Here is a 27,597-nt window from a genome sequence, read left to right on the forward strand (position 1 = left end):
CAGCACAGTTGCTGTTTTGACGCGGCGGAGACGTAACCTAAATTTGTACCAGTTGTGGGCGGTCAGGGGTCAGCAAGGCAGGGCTAGATACTATCAGGAGTACTATTTGCAACCTAAATTGTAATATTTGCCCAATGAAATTGTATTAATTGATTCCCATCGGTCTATTCTCCTCATTGGTCGCGTTTCACTCGGCTGCACTGCTTTCAGCATGCGGATGTTGTGATTTGGATGATGTATTTTAATTTGATGTTTTTGACATGTTATTGAAATTGCATTAATTCAGATTTGAATCGAGTACGACCCCTAAATTCCAATTCAATTCTTGAAGTGGAAATTAGGTGGCAAGGAGGAAGCAGAATTGCAATTGAAATTTGAATTGCAGAAAGTAAAATTGAAATTCTATGAAATGCAAAGAAATTGAATGCCAGGAAATTCTGCATGATGATGAAAAATTACATGAATTTCATACAAATACTATTTTAAGGACTTTGTGTACACATTACTTATAGCATATAGTAAAGTATAGTATTTTGTTAAAAATTAACATGAAAAGCATACTCAGATAAAACAGATAATTAAAACTTTGAAATTGTTCGATATGATGGTAGAACAGCACTTCATTTCCCAAAATACCTTCCTTTATGTAATTATTTAAAATGGCTGCCAAAACATTTTGGATATTTGGTTTGGAGTGAGCAATGAGTTTCTCTGAATTGCATTGGATTCAATTTCAATTTCTGCAATTCAAATTCAAATTAAATTCAATATCCTGTGGGGTGGAGTTAATTCAAATTCATCCTTTGAATTGAAATTTTGTGCAGCCCTAGTGTGTGCGTGAGAGAGAAGAGGGAGAGAGAGAGAGAGAGAGAGAGAGAGAGAGAGAGAGAGAGAGAGAGAGAGACAGAGAGAGAGAAGAGAGAGTTCACCACATGCCATAAGTAATTTTGAAACCACAAAAGCTGGGATTGTCGTAAACTAAGGATCCCCTGTACATAGAGAATGTGAACACACCTGTTAAGATTGTTAGTAAAATAGTTTTTTTAATGACAAAACTTGAAACCTGTCTTTGAAAACAAAAAAAAGCCTTTGACACATTGCCTGTAGAATTCAATAGTGAAAGCAACAAATACGTTCAAGGGAAGCTGTAGTAAATAAAATGCACATTCCCACCTACAGACAATTTGGAGTCTTCAGTTACTATGTAAGTTTTGGAACGTGAGGGGAAGCTGGAGTACCCGGCGAAAACCCAAACAAACATGGGGGGGGGGGCAAGCCGAGATTTGAAACAACCTTGAATCTCAGAACGGTGAGGCTCAATTTGATGAAGGTTTATGCCGGTCTGATTTCCATTTCAATTTAACAGGGATTGTGTTCACTTTCTATATCCACTGTACATTGGAACGCAAAAGGCCAGTTTGTAAAGTGAAGTCAGTGTTCAATTTAAAAATGTTAATACATTTACTCATCAAAAAGGAACAGGTTTTAAGTATTTCAGAGACTGAAAACAAAACACTATAACTATTATTTATCAAGTCGATAAGACCGCTCTAGATGGATGACATTGGGATATTCATTTACTGTGTTCCTAAGCAGTACATTTGTAGGATTTTCACAGGTGGAAAAATAACATTCATTCATTAATGTTCTTGAAAATTAATGTCAAAATAAAACTTTTTTATTGTGTCATGCCTGCAATTAAGATAAATAGAGTGCTGACAAGGGATGGGCATAATGTTCAATTGATGGCTTTTTAAAAATTCAGTCAGTGGAATCGACGTGGGATCAGTTAATCGTGTCTTGATTGAAGCCATTGAGTCAAAATGGAATTACTGCTGAGTCATTCTAGTTTGATGTCTAAAGGGAACCAACTCTTCCTGGCAGCATCGTTCTGCTTAGTATGGCACTGGAATATAAACAGTAGTTCAGAACATTCAGAAAAAAACAATTTAGAAATTAACATTTGAAAATGAACAATTAACTGGTCAGTTGATGGCAAATTGTCCTCATAATTTGTGAAGGTATATCAAACGCTTATTTATTAATGTACAAATTCCGACTAAATTTTCTGTATCGTGACAAATCTTGTAAACATGCGACGCTTGAACAGAACACGGCTTTTCTAATATTGTAACATGACAAGTTGTTAGTCAGGGCAAATTGTTGTGACATTTTTGTGGTCATTCCCAAAGCCAAATGTCAGTGTTTGACTTCAAATGTGCGTCTTTTCATCAGGTCGCCGATTGTCAGGGTAAAATGTAATAAGCAATTCTATTGGTCATAAAACAGGCAAATAATTCCTTATTAACGGGCATTTGTTTAAAATTGTGCACACATACTCACAAAAAAAAGCTGTGTTGTTTTCCTAACCCACTCCGTGAGTGGCTGCAGTGTTAAGGTTAATGTGGAAACTGTGCCAAACATATCATGTGACTAATTATCTGTGGCGATCCCTGACAGGGGAGTGTTGGTGCTTCGCTGGTCATAAAAATATGATTATTTTTAACCGCAGGAATGCTGATAACCTGGTAACCAATTTCTTGCTAACTGAAACTCTTCAATATGGTTAGTTTTTGTTGAATCAAAATCTTGTCCCAAAGTGCTAGCCATTCTAAAAACACTTGGGTTAAAAACAACACAATTTTGGGTCAAAAATGGGCCGATTCACTACTTGGGTCAATTTGGGTCATTCGACCCAAGTTCCTGCAAAAACAACCCCAAAAATTGGTAGTTTTGTACAAAACAACCCCCAAAAAAATGTGGCTGTTTCGGACAAAACAACACAAGAACGTGGGTCAAATTGACCCAATTAGTGGATCAGCCCATTTTTTACCCAAAATTGTGTTATTTTTACCCCGACTGTTTTTAAGAGTGGGTAAAATTACCCAGCACTGGCTCGGTCCCTTTCGGACCCATTACTGGGTTAGCCATTTCATCCAATTTGTGTTACTTTGGACCCAGCAGTTTCAAAAGTGGGTTCTTTGTAATAATTTTTTTGTTTCTATCAGTAGTTTTAGTTTGGGTCTTGAGCTGATAGAAAAAAAAAAAACTTTTACCAAACCGTGCTCTAAGTATTGATAGAAATCTATCAAATTCTTCTGCGAGCTTAGAAAGGATTTTGAAGTACAAAGCCATTTAACCATGAAATGATAGCTGTCATTATGCAGAAGCTTTAAAAAAAGCTGTAATCCTCGCATGTCCTGAAGACGCATATGTCATCCATATTTGAGAAGTGTATGACAACAAATCTGTGGATGCCTGACTTGCCGTTTAATTAAATTCAATGGAGAAATGTGCTATGACCAAATTGTGGATGCGAACTCACACGCATGCATTTTTTGGATCCTTGCTGAATGAGTGGAGTTCATTGCGTTATTAGTATCACAACTCTGCATTGGGAATCTGAAAGTAAATATGAATTTTGACATTGGTTTCTTGCTTGGCAGTGCTGTGTGCAGATTGACAGTGCATTGACTACTGGCAGTAGAGGGTTGAGTGTTATCTTAAGGGCATTGTGAAAGTGTGTGTGTGTGTGTGTGTCGTCTGTATTGCAGGGGTGATACAGTGAAATGTGTGTGTGAGTGTGCGTGAGTGCGGGGCATGCCACTATTCTTTGTGTTTTTTTTTTTTTTTTTTTTTTTTTTTAAATAAATTCCGGTCATATTGATCTAACCTTCTGTTAAAGGGATGCTCGTTATCACACACTTAGCATTCTGATAGAAAATACATCATAAGGATAAAAAGTCATGGTCATTAATTCCTGATGAAAGGGCACGGAAAGCGGGAGAGAGAGAAAAAGAAAGAGAGATAAAGGCTTTTTCTTCTTTTTTTTTTTTTTTTCCATCCAGAGTTCACATAATTAGTCCTGGTTATTTCTCCTCCTCCTCCTTTTATACTTCCTAGCGGCATTTCTCACCCTCTTGACGTCCTTCCTCTGCCCCCGCACCTTTTCGAGTCTCCGTTCTCGCTAAATTTCTCTTGTCCTGTCACTCTTAAAAGGGAACGCGCCCCCACCCAAGAGTGTCATCACTCACGCCGGCGCTCCCTCTCGCTCCCATTATTTCTCCCCGTTGTCCCATCTTCATCAATTTGAGAGCCTCATTTGTCAGCGCGCCCGCTCTCGCTCGTGTCGTCCGCGGGGGCCCCTTCCCCGCGTCTGTCCTCTCCCGGGCTCTCTCAGCAGGTGGAGGTGTTGCCGTTGGGACCGGCGTCCGAGCTCCCCTCCGGCTCGGGCAAAGCGGGCTCTAAAGGGGCCGGCGGGGGGGCAGGAGGAGGAACTGCTGGAGTTGATACCGGTGTGGCCGTAGCTTGCGTGGAGGTGAGTGAAACTGCAGGGGAAAGCGGCACCACGGCTCCTCCGCCCCCTCCCCCTCCCGCGTCCCTCCCATCCCTGGAGTCTCTCTCCCGGAGGAGGTGCACCAGGGCGGCGTGCTGGGCGCCGAGGGTGGCCGAGAGGTGCGCCGGTAAGGCGTTGAAGCCGGCCGTGAGCTGCTCCACCCGTTGCTCCAGGGACAGCATCTGGCGCTCCAGGTCCTCGCTGCGGTCGTTGAGCTCCGACATGAGCTCGTACATGACGCTCTGCATCTAAAGGGCGAGAGATGAGAAAGGGGGGGGGATGACTCACGATGTTTATTTGCTCACGATGTTTATTTGCAAAGACTCAAAACTAACTCACCGCGAAATTAGACGATTACATAGACGGGAAAAATTGGGCTTCCGACTATGCTTAGTCCGACTATTTTTTTTTTTTTTTTTAAGTTTACCGTCTATCATTTATCACCAATAAAATGCCCGTTCGTCATTGGCGGATAGGTGGACCGGTCCGTCACATAAGCAGTATGCCCAACTCTGATATTTACATTACAAACTATCAATATAGCACAGCATCACTTGCAGTTTTTTGCTGCGGTGCTTTTTTTTTTGTTTTTTTTTTGAACATATGATTTCACTAGCAGCAAAGCTAGTAGAGACACACCCTAGCACTCTGTCATTGTTGACGGCCCTTGGGGGAGGTCTAATCTGGTTGCAAAATGTGCAAAGGACAATATTGTGTTGTGTTTGAATGTAAGGAGGAGAGACGCTGGAAGGGGTTTTGAAAGAGCAGATGTGGAAATAGGCCACCTGAGAGGAGTGAGTAAGTTGGAGGGGCAAAAAAAAAAAAAAATGTCAGAGAAGGAGGAATAAAGAGGAGGCTGGAGGGAAGTCTCTGGAACATGGTGAGAAAGCAGAGAATGAAAGGAAGGACTACACGCACACGCGCGCACACGCACTTATGTCAGATCACACACTCACTCAGACACCCACACGGTCACAGAACGAAAAAGAAAAACACTCCTCTCTTTTCTCCTCACATTCCCACTCAGTCATCCCTGCTTCATAACACTTGTTCCGGTTGCTAAGGAGAGACAAACAGGCAGGTCGCCACGGCAACGGCACCATTACAAAGAGAACGTTTCCAGCGAGCTCATTAACCGAGGCTCCGTGGTGCGCGACTCACCTTTGACAGGTCCACCAGCGTGTTGGCCTGGTCGCTGAGCTTCCTCTGCTCCATTTTCACGCTGCGTAATCTACACACACGGGCAAAGACGCGCACGATTTGATGCAAGGCAGGCGCATACGAAGTTGCAGCTCAGCGAGCGCACAGCGGTCAGCGTGGAGAGTTAATCCCCGGCGGGGCCGTGTGACAACAAGGCTGCGGCGCGGTCACCTTGCCCCGCTTCACCTTTTGTTGCGACCGGCGCCGCGCGTCTGGAGGGGCGAGTGCGCAAACATTCGGGCGCACGGCGTGCTCGCCCTGCCGCTCTGATGGCTTTGTAAATCACAGGACAAAATATCTCAGCTCTGTCGGAACGGAGAGCTTCCGCAGGAATAAATGAGACTGGCGTTTCATTTGACGAGACCTTGAGCATAATGAGGCCTTTGGGGAAATAAATGAAGGGGAATACAATTTAAAAAAATTTTTTTTTTTTTTTAATGAATAATCTTGCCAGGCAATTATAAATAGGAGCCGTTGAGTTCTGGGAACACGGTGCGATGACTACAGAGTTGCGATCATCATTTAAAAAAACAAATCAGGTGGCCTTTAGAATCAAGTGCTGACTGATTATATGTCACTGCACTTGTAAATGATCACGGGAAGAGATCCACCATTAGAAATGTTCTTTTCCTAATGCTAGAATACATATAAAAAGTCGACTATGAGCTCAGTTGATTAGAAGCACCCGTGGCTCAAGACAAACTGTGGCAGGGTTTTTACTTTCTGCACCTGAATTTCCCATCTCTGGTCGCATCATATCACGCGATTGCACAATTGGCATCCTTTGCAGCCGGTTCATCCAGGAAGGGGGACCCCCCCCCCCCCCCCCATCCGTGAGCCCGTCTCAATATTTCTTGATGAAGTGCATGTGGTCCAGCAATGAACTATGTGCTTGCATTGTAATTAGTACATTAGATATGATGATCAAAGTGTTTGTAATAGAATGATGCATGTCGATTACCCACAACTGAATTTGACTGGATGAACTTTCAGCTGATGATGATTCACTGAAGTCGTGGGTGGATGCAACTGATTTCAAAGGTAGCGTCAGCGTGTGCATGTGTGTGTCTCTGTATGCGTGCGTGAGTGGGTGTGTGTTAGTTGTGAGTGCTCTCACTGGTGAATTGCCTGCAGGAACTTCCGTTGGTGTTTGCGGACTCTCGAGTGGTCGATCTTCTTCATCAGCTTGGTGTGCTTGTAGATGAGCCAGGTCTCCCTCAGCACGTTGGCCGCCGCGTTCTTTATCTGCTCCCAGATGACACACACACACACACGCGCACACGCATAATCATTAGCAGCAGGTCATCCTTTTGCAACAGGTTTGTCCACCATTTGCTCTGTTTTCTTGATGCACATGAAAAAAAAACATTTACCGGGAAGCATCCTCCTTTTTCATAAAGCGGAAGTCAACCCAAACATATTTTTTTCAAGAATATGTTCCCAGCAGGCTCACTAGTTGAAACAAGGCATTGTGATTAATTTTGCGTTTGTGAAATAAGTGTTAATCCACTCGTTTTTAGCCATCTCTGGGGGCGGCCATTTTGTCTTGTGTCAACTGTAAATGACATCACAACTGCTCACAACGACCAATCACGGCTCAGATTCAGTAAACAGGTCAGGCGTGATTGGTCATTGTGAGCAGTTGTGATGTCATTTACAGTTGATAGAGGACAAAATGGCCGCCCCCAGAGATGGCTAAAAACGAGTGGATTAACACTTATTTCACAAACGCAAAATTAATCAGAATGCCGTGTTTCAACTAGTGGGCCTGCTGGGAACATATTCTTGAAAAAAATATGTTTGGGTTGACTTCCGCTTTAAGCAGAAAAATCCTCCCCCGTTTTTATCCATCTCTGGGGGCGGCCATTTTGTCACTTCTGTCGACTGAAAATGACATCACAACTGCTCAGGGCTCGGGTAACGACTATAATCACGGCTCAGCTTCAGAAAACAGGTCAGCCGTGATTGGTTGTTACCTGGGCAGTTGTGATGTCATTTTCAGTCGACAGAAGTGACAAAATGGCCCGGAGATGGCTAAAAACGGGAGGTGGGGGCGATCGGGGGTCATTCTTATCCGAAAAATTTCATATTTATCAGTATGCCTTGTTTCAACTAGTGGGCTTGCATAGAACATATTCTTGAAAAAAATATGTTTGGGTTGACTTCCACTTTAAAGGATGCCCTCATTCTCAGTATCTATCAAACACACACACGCACACCCCCCACACACGCACACACTTTGCTTTCCAAAGCTTTTCAAGCGCACATAAACAGCTCGTTCCTGAGGGACTTTTGGCTATGAGAACCAAGCGGAGTCTCTCCCTCGCACGCTGTGCCAGTGCCACAATATATCTTGGAGCAGCTCAAATGGGCTGCATCACGATGGCTGGCTGAATGTAATTCAGCACAGTGGTTTATTAAAAAACAATCATCTCACATTGTATGACAACAAACTGAGAGAAAAATAGTAGTAGCATTGTGGAATAATTCCTCAGAGCAGCCGGTGAAATGTTCAGTGAGGCTCAGTGCTCAATGATGGTTACCGGTATTTCTCCCGATTTACTGGCCAGGAAGGGCAATTATTTTTTTACACCCAGGACAGGAGATTTTGCGATACAAAAACAAACAAACCTGCCATGAGAACTTAGAGCGATGTTAAGTAGAAAAATAAGACGCTGTAATTGGAGGAATAGTGATCATGCTGTTTTGTGGTCTTGGAGTAGCAATTTTTTTTAAAACCATTAAAAAAAACAAAAAAACTTCCTGTTCTGTATTACATGCCCACTAAACACACAGATACAAACAACATAGCATCACATATAACTATGCACTACTGGTCATTTTGGGTTTCCACATGCTTGTTAGGATCCATACAACTGTCTACTCGTACATTGAGATCAGTGTCATAATCATGTCTTGTAAAGCAACACAAGTGTGTTGTAACACACCACTTCTTTGAAGAATAACGTTTTTGTTAGCACAGAGTTGTTATGTGTGCATTATCGGACATAACATTTTGGCGACAAAGCCCTCGTTCCTCGCTGGCAGTTCTGAGCTACCGCTGTTATGAATCTTGGAAGTCATCTGTAGTTTGGTCGATTGAAAGATAAGATGCCAAAAACACGTGATTGGCGATCAATTGACTTCAAGTGTGAAACGTCGATGTAGAGTAGTAAAGTCCATTAGTTGACTAATCGGTTCGACCACTAGTATGCAGACGGTATATGGATACTGATAAAGACAAAATCTACTGTAAATGAAAGTCCATAGTAGAAAATAATAAGAACAGAGTCCTCATTATATGGATTTTTGAAATGTTTTTTTTCTTTCCTGACACAATTTAACAATCTGTGAACGTATAGTGAATGAATGATGACTATGATGTATTTTGACAAAAGGTTGCCGTGTAATTACCAGAAAAGCAAAGGGTTGAACAGCGGGGTGGTGTAGCAGGGACAAGTGAGGAGAAGCAGGGAATGTAGAAGGACATGAATTGAATGAGAGACTTCAAAGAGATGCTGAGCGCTGAACAAAGAACAATTATAGCCCCCCCATCTGAGGAGCACAAAAGACCCCGGCAGCTTGGCTAATCAGCACCCATCCACTGCAGTCAAGCTTGACACACACACACACACACACACGGACACGCAGGGATTTACACAACACTGGCCTCCTGTATGTACTTTTCAATGACACACACAAGAGGTCAAGCTGGAAAACCACAAAAAAATAGGAGGTCAAATTAAGAGTTTAAGTCTTTTTAGTCATTTTTACCCCGCAAAATAGGCATTTTAGAGATGTTACAGAAGACCCAACCTCTTATGCTATTTTACTGTATTGTGTTAATATATTTGACACCGCACCCAGCATAGCAAGATATTGCTGCCGTTATACGTATATTTAAAGCAGCACTGGGCAAGAAATTGACCTTAATAGAAATTTTTCACAACCCTTTTGATGAACTTACAAGTACAGTAGTTGAATGGGACTTCATGCCCTGAGGGGGTCTGTATCGTTTTTTACTGGCACAAAGCAACTTTGAGGAGGATGGGATTAACCCTGGCACACAAAAAAAATACAAATGTCCTGAATTGCTTTCCGGCATACTCACTTCCTCCTTTCGCGATAAGGACGGCTCAGGATTTCACGACACTATGCGCTGGCGCGCATGGGAAATGTGGTTGATTTTAGTCAAAACACTACCGCTTTTGTCCACATGGCGCCGCTATAATCAACGAAAACGGACATATTATGACACAGCGTTGCTTTAATGGCGTTTTTTTTGACTGTGTTGCTTCCACTACATGTACAGTATGTTAGATTTTTTTGGTCATGTCAGATCCTCGTTTTCTATGTGATGCCGTGTCAATGTAATCGGCACAGGGCCTTCAGAATCAGAAGAACATCCAGGAGCTGCAGTACATACAGAACTTCTCTAAATACGTCATGATCATTAAAAGTCGGGTAAGTCTTCACTAAAGGCCCAGGAACCGAACGAACGAACACTGTCGTAATCAGATGCGTGATGACATCAAAATTTGTCGAACATGAACAATTCCTTTCTATCATTCCCTTATGCAAAGGTGGCGTCCCGCCTCTGATTCCACCTCAGAAGGTAGAAAATTGCTGGGTTGACAATTTTGTGTCGGAATACAGAACAGAGACCCTGGAAAAATGCTGACTTTAACAGGTAGTGTAAAAGGGGCTGCTGAGAGACACAGCCATAACACGTTGTCAAGGGCAACCGTTGTAGCATTTTACCTACCTGCGTCAAGGACATTTTGTTTTAATCAGCATACGTTTGTGGGCAATTAATCTTGATACATTTTCATATTGACCTGAACTTTTGTGATGAAGTAATCTGCCAACGGTGTTACTATTGAATTTTGGTGAGAATCCACACAACCGCCCCCCCCCTCCCCACCCAAAGGAATCCTAATTGTTTTTGCTAAGCACCTTTTAGTTTTCATTTGTGTTTTTTTCATCCATGCATTCTCTATAGCGGTTTTAGTTATATAAGGCTCATGGGTGAGTTGGAGGCTATCCCAGCTAACAAGAGGTGAGCCGACTGCAGGGCACATGGAGACAACCATTAACACCAAAAGACACTCTTAGAGTCTTCAAAGAATCTAACAGGCATATTCTGGAAAGCGCGAGGAAGCCAAAGTACCCGGATTGCACCCACTTAACCACGGGAAGAACATGAAAGCTCGTTAAAGGACGGGTCCAAGATGGCACGAGAGCCCGAGACATCTGGAATATGAGGCAGACATGCTAACCACTAGGAGTTGTATTATTTTCGATTTGAATAATAAAAAAAATAAAACAAAATAGACATAGCATTGTCACACCTAATTTCAACAGAATGTATCATGTGTAACTGAATTGCCAAATCTAATTTGACCCAATACTTATCTAGATTTAGAAAACAATTTAACACGTAGGGCTCTGTTTTTGCGAATGACAAATCCCGAGCAGAGGCAAGTTAGACCCTGTGTCGATCATTTCTCAGACAGAAGGAGGTCTGCGCCACTGAGAGTGATCACAGCCTATCAAAGCAGTTCCTCTCATTCCCTTTACATGCGACGCGCCAGTCACACGTTGACAGTCTCGACACGCCAGATGACCAGACAAGATTCCTTTTCTCTTTCCATGCAGGTCTTCAAAGTAAGTCATTTTACTTTCAGTGTAGTTTTATGATACCATATTGTGAAAAAGTTAGCAGGTTCCGATGTATTAAGATTAGAGATCGAAGACAGTAATTGGGTTTCCAGGTGACAAATGTTAAGAAGTTGACCTTTAAACTTATCTTGTTAATTCTGTTGACCGTTGCCTGTTCCACTCGTTTTTTAATCAAGAGAAGGTCTCTGAAAAGCACATTGGGTGTCCTCGTGTATTAACATGTTCATCAGTCATTAATGGGCCTCATCCTGTCGTATCAGGTGAGTGATTAGAGCAAGTCAAACGAGGAGCGATGAGGTCTGTAAGAACATCCCGCTATCACATTTAATCAAACGGATCTAACCACCAATGCCATGTGAACTACTCATCTTCTAACATGTCAGTGGCGCACAATATCAATGGGAATATTTTGTCCAGCAGGACAACAATCCTCATGATTGATGTACAAATGTAATATTAAGATGGTGTTTGTCCCACTGCTCTCCAGCTTGCGATTTCCATCCGGTTTTAATCAGCGTGATACACTGTCGGCTGCAACTGCTTTCTTTTTTTTTTCAATTCCCCAAAGGGCTGAGAGCAGCTTATCTCCATTGATAAAGTTAAATGACTTAATGACGATTGCAGCGCCAGTGGATGTGAAAAGTCTACAAATCCGTATTCAAACGTCACGTTTTGGTGATGTAAAAGAGAGCGACCAAGACGAATCATTTTCAAACTTTATCCTTCAACTTGTGCAGCTCCATCGATATATTTTGAAAACTTCCGTTGAGGAGGGGGAGTAAAAACAAACAACTGAGGCTATGTGGTTGCACACGTGTGCACATCCTCTTATGAGTGAGGATGCGGCTGTATTCATTATTAACCAATTCCAATCAAACTCACGTTAAAATGGGAGTCGGCGCACATTCAAAGGGCCTTTGATGAATCCGGTATGCTTTTCTTGACACTTTTGAAGTCACATCTGCACAAGTCACATCTGCGCAAGCATGAGTCATGGTCCACAGAGAGCTTCTATAGCATCAGAGGGATCTCGTTCAAAGGAACCAGTCCGGAGTAGGGGAAGAAAAAAGAATTTCTAAGGCATTAAATGTACCACAGAATACGGTGAACACTACTCGAAAACAACGACATGTCATGGAAAAGCCGACGAAAACATCTGAACTTCATTTGGGGTTAATCGGAATCTTTAAAGCGGAAGTCAACCCGTACATATTTTTCTTAAGAATATGTTCCCAGCAGGCCCACTAGTTGAAACACGGCATTCTGATTAATTTTGCGTTTGTGGAGTATAAGTTAAGCGGCGAAATGCACTCGTTTTTAGCCATCTCTCGGACCGGCCATTTTGTCTTCTGTCGACTGAAAATGACATCACAACTGCTCACAACGACCCATCACGGCTGACCTGTTTTCTGAATCTGTGATTCAGTGATTGGTCGTTGTGAGCAGTTGTGATGTCATTTTAAGTCGACGGAAGACAAAATGGCCGCCCCCAGAGATGGCTCAAATCTGTTGGATTTTGCTGCTTAACTCATATTTCTTATTAATCAGAATGCCCTGTTTCAATTAGTGGGCTTGCATCGAACATATTCCTGAAAAAAAAAATGTTTCCGTTGACTTCCACTTTAACTGGTGACAGGGGTGTGCTGACTCCCGTTCAGTAAGTTTGTAGGCGCTTTATATCCACTGTCAATGGACTCCAGCGGAAAGTAAACAGGAGCTAAGCAGCAATACTCGCGGCATATGGTTTGTACGTGGGGAGCCGTGTCGGTGCCATCTGGGTCAAAGATGTGTTCCGTTGCGTCCCGCGCATGGCACACCTTATGTCGGGTACATGGGGAATGTGTTAGAACAAGCGGCGTTGAGAGGTTGCCATAATGTGAAGGATTAATCAATCACTTATCACTACTGCCTGCCCCTTTCTGTCTTAATGACCTGTGTGTGTGTGTGTGTGTGTGTGCATGCGCGTAAAATTGGTCATTAGGTGGAGAGGACAAAAACATAAACAAAGAGAGCGGTCACCTTGACGACAAGTGGCCACTCTGTTCCTCCATGTGATGACTCTCGGATTTGACCTTACACAGTGACACCGAAAAGGTACATTTTAATGTCCACACAGGCTCAAAAAAAAAAAAAAAAGTTAGCACGGTGTGTTCAGGTGGGAGGGTACCGCAAATTAATAGCTGGATTAAACTAGTCAAGGCTGCTTTGCCAAAATGTTTCTGGAAAGTACAGTGGTATGTTGACTTCCAAATTGACTGGCTAAAATTGCTAATAAAAGACACTCGACGCTAAATGATGCTGATTTCAATGTAAAATGTACAATTTGTGCTTGGATATCATAAGCATGCCACTGGGAAACATGACATCTGTGTTTCGCTTTTTCATCGGCGTCTTTATGATGCCACCACAAAAGGGTACCCGTGATGCCAACAGGGAAAGGGGGAGCTGGGTACGCACATGCTGATTACTGGACCTATTTTGTGCATTTTTCCACCTTTCAGATCAAAGTCAACAATGGGCTGATCTTCGGATGTCTGGAAAAGATTAGATTGAGTCATTATGGACTTGTGATTGTGATGTGAAACAGAACGAAAGGCAATCAGGAAGCTCGTTGATGGATATGAATACGAGAGTTTGTATTACAAGTCATTTCCCAGTATAAAAATGACATGAAGAAATGTTGGAGTTTTGTCATGGTCTTTCGACTCTTTCGAGTAGAAAAATCAGGTAGACTGTAAAATTGGTGTGTACCCTCTGCAGGAAATAAAGAATGGGACTGCTCACTACAATATAAACAAAAGAAATAATAATAATAATTAAAAAAAAAAACATCTGCCTGTCTTAGCTTTGTGAACAAGTACATTAGGTGTGACAAGAAACATAATGACGAATATTGTGAAAAGGAAATTGCTTGAACAAACTTGCTGCGTCTATTCAGTCAGGGACTTCGTATTAACCAGGCCTTGCACAAATCATTTCAGTAAATTGAAAAAAATAAATAAATAAAAAAATCTCAGATAAAAGTGATATTGAGAAGCAGTGGGTTTAATCAACCTGCTATGTACTTAAACATTTTTAAAAATGACCTTAATTTTTGTTTTGTACTTTTATGGTTAACCGTATGTTTAGTGTCATGTTGAGTGTATGTACATATATATTATAAAATCCCACACAAAAAAAACCTGCCGACGCCGATAACGCTCTTTGCTATTCTGTGCATTCAACAACATTGCAGCTCAGCTTATCTTTTGGCGTTGGCATGATAGTGATTACATTTAGCTCATTTAGCTTGTGAGAAAAAGAAAATGGCAGAGACTTAGTTGCCTAATTTCACACTTGATTGGTGGGTGGGCACTCCAGAGACGCTATTTGTGCGCACAGGCAATTAAAAAGTCAGTTTTCCATAACGTCTATTTAAATTATCGCCACCTCCAGGACACGAGGTGTTCGGCCTTGGCGGAGAGCTTGGCTCAATTGAGAGCTCTTGTTTTCTTTTGGAATGGAAGCGAGCTGGCATCTCTGGGGAATGGGCTGTTCCCATTTGGCTAATGGCGCAAACTGTGAGCGATATTGCAGCATATTCTCTTTGGCTGGAGCACTCGGTAGTGAATTAGCCGGCGCTGCGGACTGGCAGCCAAATTGGAGTACAAATTTTGCCCAACAAGATATGACTCAATTAAAAAAGAACATTATGACTTCAGAAAGTTTCACCATTGTTATTACTATTTTTTTTTTTTTTTACACAGACAGTTGTGTCTCACTGGTGCTTTTAATTGAGATTGCGGAGGAAAGTTTTCCACCATCAACAGTGGACGTGTTCAGTTAGCGGCAACAAGCAGAAAGACTTGGAGCGTAGCGCTAAAAACGAGGCGCCTGCAGCCATTTAGATAAAACCTTTGATGCTCGTCCTGACATCTAACACGAGCAATTAAAACCTCACGCACCATCGACTCAGGGGTTACGTTAACTATTATCAATTAAGATCTTAAATCCTATTACAGGGAGAGGAACACTCAGCTGAACTGAAATTAACCCTGCGCTCTGAGTGTTAGCTCATCGCTGATTAAGCCTCAGGATTCGTCGGCACTTATTGTGATGTCATGATGACTCGCAGTTGATCGGAGTGGCACGAATACATACCTGGCAACCCCGGGCTGTGCTGAATCTCACAAAAGTTGTAATTTGCCCGTACATTTCTGTATATGATCTTACGCAGTATCTATATATAATCTTACACAGTATTTATCGCTCAGCGGGAGAGGTGGGGGAAACGGAACGGACATTTCTATATAGTATCTTACGCAGTGTTTATCGTGAAAGTCGGCCGAAGTTTGCAGTCGGAATCGCTAACGGAGCTAGCTCGCCAACGGAGCCGAAATGGGCAAAACGAGATTGGTCTAACAAAAGACGAGTTTTGAATTTTTTTTCCCCGTACAAAAATTGTTACACGGTACACAATTTGAAATGATCAAAAAACGTATAAAATACGGGGAAAACGTATAAGTTGACAGGTATGCAAATATGATGATTACATTGATTATAGTTTACCAGCTACTGGTAGAGGAGGTGCATGAAAAAAGGGTTCATGTATTATGTATAAAGTAAGTAAAAGTTATTACTAAGGCTTGCGGAAAACAATTTGAGTAATTTAAAATATTTTTCGAGATAACACACAGTCAATTAGTGATGCAGAGAATATGTTATGTTTTTATTTGTTAAAATCGTGATGATTTTAGCTTGTAGCTAACAAAAAACGAAAACAATCCCCATCTCAAGAAATGAGAACATTACATGAGAAACAATCCAAATTATTTTAAGGGGAGAAAATGTTAGGTAGAAAATTGTTCTTGAACTACTGAAATAATGGAAGGATTCTATTATATTTGAAGGCAGAATGATGATAAAGCATGTAACACGTCCCTCTCTCAGTTCTGAGGTTAGGGTTTGGAATATGGGCTCTCTGACTTCCTCCTACATTCCCGAAACATGCTCCTTAGCTTAACTGAAAAGTCTAAATTATCTTCTGGGGCAATCCCCCCGATCACTAAGGTATCTCTTCAGTATAGCGTGTGTTGAAGTTCAATTTCGGAGAAGTAATTTCTAGGCTCTACACAATCAGGATTATGGAGCCGATCACCGATTTTGAAACAACGGATAACCAATCACTTTGTTTATCAACTTGTGTATTTACTGTACAGTCGACCACCCCAATTGGGTCTGGTCCGGCCCACAAATAGCCCAATTTTGCTTATAAATGACCCCCATTGAAATGCATTGGGGAAAACGTAATAACAATTAGACACAAAATTATTTAAAGATATTGGGAAAAAATAGACAAAAAAAATTAATATATGCTGAGAAACCGTGGCTTATTAACGATGACACCACAGTATGAGATTTTGTTTGCTCTAACGTCTCATTTCCGATAAATGACGCCATTGATCGATCAGTAAATCATTACATTACAACCGACTTTGCATAAAATGCAAAAAAATCAGATCTGCGCAAAGTCAAGTAAATTCCTTTCCAGCACCCTTGAAGAACGTCTTCTCTCAAATCTTATACATTTCCAGACGAGCATTATGTGCAATTCCTGCAGTTTTGCTTTGCTGCACTCCGTCTCTGTAAGCACACATTCAAATGATTGTGTCCACAGACCGTCCTCAGCAGGCTTTACAAAGAAGTCGAGCAAGCGCGGCAGAAATACTTTTTCACAACACACACATAACCCACACCGACTATAGACGTGGTCCACTGGCCGCGGTCTCCACTAATTGGCAATCCATTCTTGTTCATCCATTAAAAGGGGGACACCGTGCCACTGAAGTAGATGGCACGCGTCTCAATGTAATTCTGTTCCCCCGAGTGTATGTACAACGTTCGGCAAGATGGACAGGATGTCAGCCGGAGTCTATTGTTGCATTATTCATCATTATGGCCTTGAGTGATTGTGTTCTCGTGTTGCGCCTATATGGCGGAGAAAGGCCCGGCGCATGTAAATCAGTGTGCATACAACAGCTTCGATCGTTAGTCGCTCAGTAATCGAGGGCAGGAGACAATTACCGCCACGTAAACCCAAAGACCCTTTGAAGGAAATGTCACCGCACACCCTGCACACCGAGCACCCACAGCCCTCGACACAACACACCCGCGGTGTGTTAATTGAGATCACATCACGTTTTAAATTGTATGACATTTCTGGAAAAAAAACCAACAAGCTGAATTTCAATATGCAAACAAAATACTTCAGAAGTCAGTGCGGATAAGGCCGTCGTTACATACCAACCAGCCAGAGAAGCATGTCCCTGGGGGTATGGATGAGCAGTTGCAAGGGAGAGCTGTGGGAAAGGCTCAACTAATTCAAAACGACAATGATGTATATATATTTCTTAAAAAGCCCACACATGTGCCTAATGCTCCGATTGGATTACAAATGGCTCTGGGCGGATTTTTTTGTCTGTTTACTGTTTAATCTCCGGCAGCAGATGACGGATGCTGCTGAGAGCTCATTCAAAAAAAAAAAAAACATTTATTCAAGAAATCTGAAAAAAAAAAAAAAAAGGCCCAGGACAAGTATTTAATGAGAAATGAAAAAAAAAAAATACTCCCTTGTGAGCACTGTCCAAATTGTCAAACACGTTGTGAGGCGTAAGGATGGCCAGAGGACCACCCGGCGAACGTCTCCTCCTCTTTCGAGTCCATGAAGTCATTGATCATCCCTCCCGCATACCCTGCTGCCATAATGTACTCTACATATTTGATACTGACTGCTATTTTTAAAACGCGGGTCTTTCAATTGTATGAAAAATTGAAAAGGGCCAGAAGAGCGAGGGAAGGGGAGGCCAAATAGCGAGGGCCGCGAGGAAAGAAAAGCAAAGAACAGAAGATGACAGATTGAAAAGGAGGGACGGGAATTTACAGTAAAAGAGACAAATGTCACACTTGTGGAAGCGGGCGGGAGAATCGGAGGACGGAGGAGGGAAAAGCCCGGTGATGGAAAGACAGTAAGACATTTGGCGGGACAAATTCGCAGGAGATAACCTTTTATTGCTTCCACTCTGCAAAATAACACGGCACTGTCACGGCGACGCCGAGCGCGATGCTGTTGTTATGGAGGGCAAAGGAGGCGCAGCAAAAGGACAAGCTGTCAATCCCCGACTGACGTGAAAATCACCCGACGGGATTGGTAACCGATAAATGCGCTCCTCTCCATTTTGGACTGAAAACGGAGAAAAAAAAAACAAACGTATTTTTTTGGCAATGCTATTTTACAGCTTGGAATCGCAAATACTCCTATGTACATTTACTACACTGCTCCTCCTGCATTACTTACATACCACAAGTTGAAAACCCACTTACCGTAGCGGCCTAATAGATGCCGTGCACCATTTAGTCATCCACTTATAAACCACAAATAAACACCTCCCTCAAATAGATCCCTTCTTTTTCCCATTTGAAAAAAAAAAGGTTATAACTGCTACAGAGGCACAGAGGGAATAATAATAATGATACTATATATGTGTACATACTGTATAGATTATACAGTATATATTTGTATTACTATCACTTTACATTCATTCTAAATAATTTCAAAACAGAGCCGAACAGACTTTAAGACTATCCTACACACTCTCATTTACTCAGCACTTGCCTCCCCTCATCTCCTCTCCACTCATTACTTTTATGTCTAGTCTGTTAAGCTAATGGGGTCGTGTATGCGCTCCTGTGGCTCGACTCGACGTCAGCCGTTAACTTGGAGAAAACGGATGCCAATGAAAGCATATCCGCGTGAGTGGGAAACGTTTAGAATCACGATGAGCAGAATCAAAGCGTTCGCTGACCGATACATGCCGTTCATCGGCAGTTAACGAATGGCTCGGACGTCAACGGTCCCGCCCGCGCCCGCACGCCGGCTGCGTCACTCGCCGAAGATTCACGAGCAAGCTGACATGCTGACGGGCTGAGTTTAGCCGACTGGCGAAGGGAACAAATCGGCTCATCGCGTGATTCCATTCAGTACGTTCACTCGAGAGATTCGTTTGCTCGAATGAATCAGCTGCAAACGACACAACACTACTCTCAGATGAATTGAAGAGTGCTACTGGTCGGTTGTCGTGTCACTCAGGTTGTGTACGTATTTATCAATAAACATAGCATCAATGAAAATTGATAATTGTTCCGTTTTTTTTACGCCCGAAAATCTAATTGAATAAGATAAGATCATTATTAGTGAAGTGAGGCTACATATAAGTCTTGCTAGCACTTTTAACACTACATACTCCCCTTAATAAAGCTTAATGTTGTACTTTTGAATTGCTGTTGTTTAGATGAAAGTAACTTAAAGCGGAAGTCAATCCAAATATTTTTCTTCCAGAATATGTTCTATGCAAGCCCACTAGTTGAAACAAGGCATTCTGATAAATATTGCGTTTGTGGAATAAGAATGAATCCACCACTTGTTAGCCATCTCTCGGGGCGGCAGTTTTGTCACTTCTGTCGACTGAAAATGACATCACCACTACTCAGGGCTAAGATAACAACCAATCACGGCTGACCTGTTTTCTGAAGCTGAGCCGTGGTTGGTCGTTACTTGAGCCCTGAACATTTGTGCTGTCATTTTCAGTCGACAGAAGTGGCAAAATGGTCGCCCCCTGAGATGGCTAAAACGGGGTGGATTTTTTTGGCTTAAGTTAACTCATATTCCACAAACACAATATTGTGTTTCAACTCGTGGGCCTGCTGGGAACATATTCTTGTAAAAAAAAAATGTATTTGGGTTGATTTTTGAAAAGCAGCGGAACATAAAACTGAAATATAACTAATTACTTTTAAATGCGTGTGACTAGTAACACATTTTAGAAGTAATTTGTCCAACATTGCTGCTACTAGTGCACCATCCACGTTACTGAGTCATCTTTGCACGTCTATGTGAAGGTCTGTACCTTTTCAAAAACATTTTTTTCTCTTGATCGTTGTAATCATGCCTTTTACATACGCGTCACCTTCATTGGTAGAAGCACAGCGGCACCACACAAGGCCTTTACGCACCCTCTTGGTGAGTTGCGTGTCCATCATGAAGTTGTGTACGTGTTTTTCGGCCTTGGTCAGCTCCAGCTTCCTGGCTACCACGGCAACCACCAGAGCCGTGCAACCGGCACCCTGCAAAAGGGGGGTGGGGGGGATTTTGCGGGGTATAGATAGAAACACACCGAGTCAGTTGCTAAGGAGGAGAAATTGGCTAATTTGACTTGGAGAATTAAACCCGAGTGAGTGACAGGGGAACACAAACATGAGCGAGACAGCGCCAAACAGAAGCGATAGGAGAGAGAGGGACGGAGAGAGGGAAAAAAGGATTAGGTTGGAGAGTTCCGTTCCATATCCCTAATTCTTCATGTCGACAAGCAAGCCAAATCTATTTTAACTTCCAATCCATCTGGTGTAAGATCCCTCCTTCCATACTTCCCAAATACGCGACTGAGACGTACGCTGGAAAAAGCATCGGAGATTGACACTCCATAATGTCATTTAATGGGACGCCGCCTATCTTAATTACTTAGTGTCAGTCTTCTGGCGGCCGACAGGAGGCTCGGATGTCAGGAAACGCGCGCTGGCTTCGCCGAGCGGCGGCGCTTGAGCGGTGGAGAGGAACACCGGGAGGACGACAGACTTGGTTAACTTTCAGATTAGATACTGTTTTCAATGGGGATGCTGAGTGCTGGGAAGAGGAGTGGGGGGGGGGGGGGGATTACGCATGGAGCAAAAAGGGGAGGGATGGAGGGAGGCAAAGATAAAGAGAGCGAGCCGAGTGTGAGTGCATACAAATGGCAAGGAAGGATGAATCCTGGAGGAAGCGGACGACGGCGGCGAATGAAGGCAATGTTAATGAGGTCACATATCTCCTGATAAGCAATGAATTAAGATTAGGCGCGTTTAATGAAAATTTATGGGCGCTTCCTTCCTCCTTGCAAGCGAGAGAAGAAGGGAAAAAGTAAAAAAAAAAAAAAAAAAAAAAAAATCAAATAAGCACACCAAGAATAAGTTTGTTCCCAAAAATAACTGTCCGGGTCAAATGCATCACACAGACAGGCATTAGTGCCCATGTCTATATACTCATCCTCAACTATGAATAAAATATGATGTAAGCCGATGGAAACCCACAAAGCGTCCATAAATGTTGAAGTTTCTCAAACTTTATAGACCAAGTACCACCTCAAAAAATTTGAAACTAATAATAAGAAGTAGGGCCTGGCCGATTTTTTGAGGCTGATGCCGATTCCGATATTGGTCGGAATAAAATTCCAATAACCGACAAATTGAAAAAATAAATATCTGATGAATAAAACAACTACTTTTTTGGTTCCTTAATGCTTACAACAATAAAGATATGAATTACAGGCAGAACATTTGACTGGTTTACAATACAATACAATTTTGTCTATAAGTATTTGTAACTTTATAATAGAGAGAAAAAGTGGACTTGTGGAGGGCCCCATCGATTAACCAGTTGGCTGATTTCAGAGGCCGATATTAGCTCTTTCAAAATCGGCAAAAATGAGCTGATGTTTTGGGCAGAATGTTTAAAGCAACAACATGAATCAGGAATCGGTCAGGTCGTAGTTTATTTGTGCCTGCCTTGGCCACCAAGGGACAGTATAATACAGAAATACGAATAGACATGGAAATACTCCTCAATCATATCAAATCATTCTTTGCAAAGGATAAAGAATATATGCCTGTGACTATTTCTGTATTATCTGCCTGCATGTGTTCCTCGAATGTTTGTGTTATAAATATCTTGCAAATATCTGGCAACACTGATGCTATTCATTAGCCCGACAAAGGCGTTGTGCATTATTTGTTAGCAATAAGCTAAATAGACTTTCCTATGGCAAAGCTACGTGTTTGTTTTAAATATACAAAGTGTTTGCGTAGAGGGAGCCCTTCCGTTGGCAAAATGGAATGTTTATAATAGAGCCGAGCTTCTCTGGGCACAATAAGCCGCCACGTTCTTGACATCGCTCACTAGGATATGGCCCTTAAATGCACACAAACAACACAACAGCCGTTAATGTGATTTTTTTGCTTGTCCCAACAAACAATAATTACACTTCATAAAACCAGTTTATTTCTTTACATTTGTGTTATGTTTCATATACCGCACTTGAAAAGCCACTGCAGAGAGGAAAAAAAAAGCTTTGATGAATTGCTGCAGCACAATATGTACAGCAAAGCGCAGAGCTCTGCATGTGCAATTGTGCCCCGTGGTCCGAATCAGCACGGCGCTGATTGTTCTATGCAGACATTGTGCGCACACGCGTGAGAGTGTGGGAGTTTTTGTGTGTACGCCCACGCGCGTTGGATTCCGGCGGGGTTCCCTGTGCAATCTCTGCAGACGGACTGACGCGAGCTGAGCCGCTGTGATCCGTTTCATACGGCCGAGAGTTTCCCTTCGCTTGCTCTGCCACGGCGCAGCCATCCACCTCGCTGTCAGAAAACGGGGAATTACCATCTGTGCCACTGCGCGACAATTACACACCGCAAGGAGACAATTGGATCATTTTAGCTTCAAGAAAAAGCTTCTGAAAGGACACAAAAAACATCGATACAGACAGGAAATAGTGGAGACTTCTGCCTATATCCAACACAAAAAAATCCACATTCTACACATCATTACCACCTACCTGACAACCTATTACCTCACTAACTTTTTCTAAACTACCTACCTTCTACTAATGTGCACCTACTTACTTACCTACGTACAGAACTAGCCAACTAATTATACTACCAACAGTCTGATGGACTAACCTACCTACCTACCTAACTATCATTCTACTACAGACTTTATATACTGAAAAGTCTCCTACCCGTCAACTTATCTACCTACTTACCTACTGACCGACTTACATACCTACCTAATAAATGAAGTAACCAATCAACTGGCAACCAAACTAGCTAACAACCCAATTCAACTTCCAACCTACGTAACGAACTATCTACACTCTATTAGCCAACTTCATCAAAATTGGTACCTAGCAACCTGGCTAACATTCTACTACAGACTTTACATCCTGGAATGTCTCCTGCCAGTCTACTTATCTACCTACTTACCTAATGTTCTAACAACTACCGATCGACTTACCTACCTACCTAGCTATACCTATGTACCTACCTAATAAATGTAGTACTGTAACTAATCAACTGACTACCAAACTAGCTAACAACAACATGGATCGCAGCGCAGTATGCATTCAAGATTACCTAGAAAGTCACACCAGATTGTGTTAACCCTCTCCGGCTCCAATTAAGTTTTAGTAATAGTTTAGTAGTACTTCTGAGTAAAATAAAGGCTCATACTGTATAATATGACTGTGAATTAAGGGGATTAGCAATTAGTTGTTGCGAATCTGCAACACCTGCCTGGAGAGGGTTGAGTGCAGGAGGTCCCCAAATGTAATCGTTATATTTATAAACAATGTACATTATAAATGTTGAGTTTTGCCCATTATAATATAAATAGTTAAATATGTCAAGTGAAAAAGACTGCCTTTAATTTGGATTTTATTTAGAAATGTAACTTATGTATAGTGAAGTCGAGAAAGACATTTTTTTTTAATTAAAAACAAGTAGCCCATTTATGTAAACTGAAATCCAAGACTCATTTTTTAAATTGAAATAATGATGGTAAGTCAAAAAAGTTGTCTTTATTTCATTTTTAGTAAAAACAAACTTTATGCTTAAATGTCACAGCTAAAAATGCACTTCCAATTAACTTGCAAAACCGGGCGTCATTTTTATGCTAAGCAAGGTTGTCGGTATCTGCTCAAGGTAACCCCGGAAAGGAACGTATAATCTAACTTAGTTACTTTTAAAACCAAGTAATCAGTAAAGTAACTTAGTTACTTTTTAAAGTTAACTGCGGCAACACTGCCTACGACTAATTTGTACTGCCTACCACAATTCGCAAACCTCTTCTGCCTACCTTCCTCCAGCAAACATCTTCCTACCAATCAACCTACCCACCTATTTCTACTAATCCAGCAGGTGCATCAACATCAAAGTAAAGTAACAGTCTGTGTAGATCAGCCATATACTGTATACGTGTACATTTTTTTTTTTCCACATTGAAGCCACAAGAAAAATGCATGGACAAAATTGCTTGGGTGACACTACTTTAAATGCACTGCAGTTTGTTAATAGCCTCCACTTGCACAGTCCATCATCTTCCCCGCCTTGAAAACACCTGGTGCACCCTCACTCGTTGCCATAGTAATGACCACGAGACTGCTCTCTACACATACTCATTACAATGATTCAAAGGAATCCATTTCCTTCCCTTAACCTGTCACCTAAAGTGTAACCTGTATTTCTTCTCAGGGCTCGACTTTGAGCGCCGTTTTCCCTCGCGCACTCCAACACTCCGCTCGTCACTCCTCCTCTGATGAGCGGTGAAAAATAATCCACTCTGCAAACTCTGATGAGGGTGTTTGTGTGCGACAGGGGAGGAGAGCGTGTGTGGGAGTCCTCTTTAAGAGTGTGTGTCAAGCACAGTGCCAGCACCGTGTGGAGGATGCAGCCCGCGGCGGCGAGCATGGGGCGTTCGGTATCCGACCCCCGCTCCCCCCCACCCCCCGTTTTGCGACTTGCTCACTCAACATTTGAAGAGAGCTATCAAACATTTTGCCTTCGCCGAGGTAATAAGTTATAATTGACAAAAGCTCCCCGTTGACTCAATTGCAGTCTTTTGATCAGCATCTTCACGTGCGCAAACTAGCAAGAAAAAGAGCTAGGTAACTATTGCTGTTACAATTGCAATTTCTGGATGAAAAATGACATGAAAAAAAAAAAAATAGCGGAATATCGTATCGTCTTTTTTTCATACGTAATGCGTCAGTTGAAGAAGATTGTTCGAGTAGAGTGGTCTTTGTTTTATAGGCAGCCTAAGGCACACCTGTGCAATAATGATCCTGCCTAATTAGCGTCTGTCACTCCTGTAAAGATGGATGGATTGTCTCGGCAAAGGAGAAGTGCTCACTAACAGATTTCGACAAAAAATATTTGAGCGAAGTATACCTTTGTGTACACAGAAGAAGTTTTAGATCTTTGAGTTCATCAAAACTCGATATGAAGTTTATATTTTTCTTTGGACTTTATAAATGGATCACAATGCTAAAATAACCATGGAAAGACACTGTCATCTCATTTTTGTGATTGTTTTAAAAACCCGAACTTTGTAGATGCACACACAAATTTGACATACTTTCATCAACAACTTGCCTGTACTGTACTTAGCACAAATTGTCTTCTCCATAAATAAGAGCTTATGCTCAACAATTCCTCTCTCGAAATTCTAAAGTGTAACCAAGTGGCTTGAATTGCTTGAAAGTAAGTGGATTTGAAAGCATCTCCACTCTGAATTTGCATTTTTGAAAAAAGCGCTTCTGAGAACGACAGCTGACGCGCTTGGAGAACTAAATCATTCTGCCATTCAGAACGTTAATACGATTAGGTAACATATTAAAAAATGCATCATTCCCAATTGAGTCGCGCACTCACTGTGCCGTGTCTCTCAATTAGTCTCCGTGTGCTACATGTCCTTTGAGGAAAGCAATCATAGGTAACATGCTTCATTTCAAATCCTCTTCCCTTTGCCTGACCTTGCAAAATAATTCAAAGCAGCCAGACTTTTTTTAGTGGCCCTTTGCAATGACTGCCAAAGCCCATCATTGCCTCACATCGGACTAATCGTCTCAAAATCGTCTCAGAAAGTCGACGACGTGATGGCGAGTGGCGCAAACAGCCGCGATGGGTTTGATGGGAATCTGAGCAAATAAGGGGGTGGGGGGGGTGGGGGGGGTAGTGAAGTGTTGAAAGGGACACTGAGAGACAGACGGTGGGTAGAAATAAACACCGGGCCCGGCACAGGATGAGGAGGAGTAGACGGACAGCCCGGGAAGCGAAATGTGATAAATAGGAAAAGATAGGACGGGAGAGTGAGGGAGGGAAGCGAGTGGGAGGATGTGACACCCCTGGAAAGGTGGCACCTTCATTATGCAATGAGGACATGTGCGCGCACACGAACATTAATGGCCTCTCTCCTGTGGTGCACCTACACACACATCGAAGCGGGCTAATTCAGGAGGGAGCTCGGGGGCTGTCCGTGTTACACGAACGGCCGAATTTCTCAGGCGAGGGCCAAAGTGCGCTGTAATCTGTTGACCTTTTGAACGAGGCAAGGACGGCGCCGAGGGGACGGGCAGAGGGAAAGCGGGAGAGGATAGGACGGAGCTTTTGTTATGTGCGCCGTGGCGTAGATTTGATGAAAGGACGCAAAGACGACCGTTATTTTCTTGCTGAGCTGAAATAATCCATAACTGTGAATACATAGTCATACATTAAATTTAAACCGGGAGTGTCAATTAAAAGGTTGAAACAAGCACACGCGGCCCCCTTGAAGAACCGTAGAATAGGATATGTCAGGATGGTTCAGTGGTATCAGTGTTGTAGTATCGGCACATTTTTAGGAAAACGGGTCGCATTGTACCCACCATGATTCCAGTGAGGAGACACACCCCTTTGCCACAGTAGGTATGAGGGACCATGTCTCCGTAGCCAATGGACAGGAACGTGATGGAAATCAGCCACATGGCTCCCAGGAAGTTGCTGGTCACGTCCTGTGCATCGTGGTACCTAAGCGACACAGCTCAAATGTGCTCAAAGGATAACATACGCCAGTATCAAATCTACGCTTTGTCATGACTCAAATTTGCATGTGAATGCTATATGATTATAATAATAGTGATGACGATTGTCAAAAAGAAAAAAGTAAAGAAAAGAAAAAAAATAAAGGTAGGACAATGGGGCTTGAAAAAAAAAAAACAATATTGAAAAATGCATCTAGAATTAAAATGTGTAAACATGCAGAGATTTGGGGATGATATATTAAATTTGTAATCACTCAAATTTGCATGTCAATGCAGAGAATAAAAATAACCAAAATAATATTAGTATATGACATGATAGAGAATATTTTTAACAATTGAATGAATTCAGGACTAGGTATCTAAAACAGTCTATACATATATTTTGATAATGCACCGAGAACATTTTATTATAAAATTGCGAAAGAAAAGTTTAAAATGATATTTTATTGTTAAAAAAAACAAAACTGCATGGCAGGAGATGAAAATTGAAAATTAAATAAGAGTACCCAAAATAATACTGGTAATACAGTTAATAACATATAATAATAATATATGTAATCACAGCACTAGGATGCTTACAAAAAATCCTATTATTATATTTTAAAAATTGCATCTCAAATTCAAATGAAATGAAAGATCAATGCTAATAGTATGCTGTACATTTTTCATTCCCCAAAT

General features: G+C 42.0%; 1 protein-coding gene and 1 long non-coding RNA gene across 4 annotated transcripts in view; one reads left to right on the plus strand and one right to left on the minus strand.

Moving 5' to 3' along the window:
• Positions 1–1,662: 1,662 nt before the first annotated feature.
• The window catches only part of kcnn3 (potassium intermediate/small conductance calcium-activated channel, subfamily N, member 3), an 84,306-nt gene continuing 58,371 nt past the window's right edge, over positions 1,663–27,597 (minus strand). For all 3 annotated transcript variants that reach the window (XM_086038396.1, XM_086038397.1, XM_086038394.1), the window contains 5 exons: positions 26,764–26,905; positions 20,267–20,377; positions 6,654–6,781; positions 5,498–5,567; positions 1,663–4,584 (listed from right to left, as the gene is read on the minus strand). In XM_086038396.1, the coding sequence (XP_085894522.1) occupies positions 4,177–4,584; positions 5,498–5,567; positions 6,654–6,781; positions 20,267–20,377; positions 26,764–26,905 (859 nt within the window). In that variant the 3' untranslated portion in view covers positions 1,663–4,176. The remainder of the gene's footprint in view (positions 4,585–5,497; positions 5,568–6,653; positions 6,782–20,266; positions 20,378–26,763; positions 26,906–27,597) is intronic.
• On the plus strand, positions 11,060–13,868 carry LOC147143477 (uncharacterized). Its single transcript, XR_015087991.1, has 3 exons — positions 11,060–11,203; positions 13,200–13,312; positions 13,720–13,868. It is a non-coding gene; the product is annotated as an uncharacterized LOC147143477 (long non-coding RNA).

The sequence above is a fragment of the Filicampus tigris genome, chromosome 8 (genome assembly GCF_054856515.1).
Source record: "Filicampus tigris isolate MCC_2025a chromosome 8, RoL_Ftig_1.0, whole genome shotgun sequence".
NCBI classification, from domain to species: Eukaryota; Metazoa; Chordata; class Actinopteri; order Syngnathiformes; family Syngnathidae; genus Filicampus; species Filicampus tigris.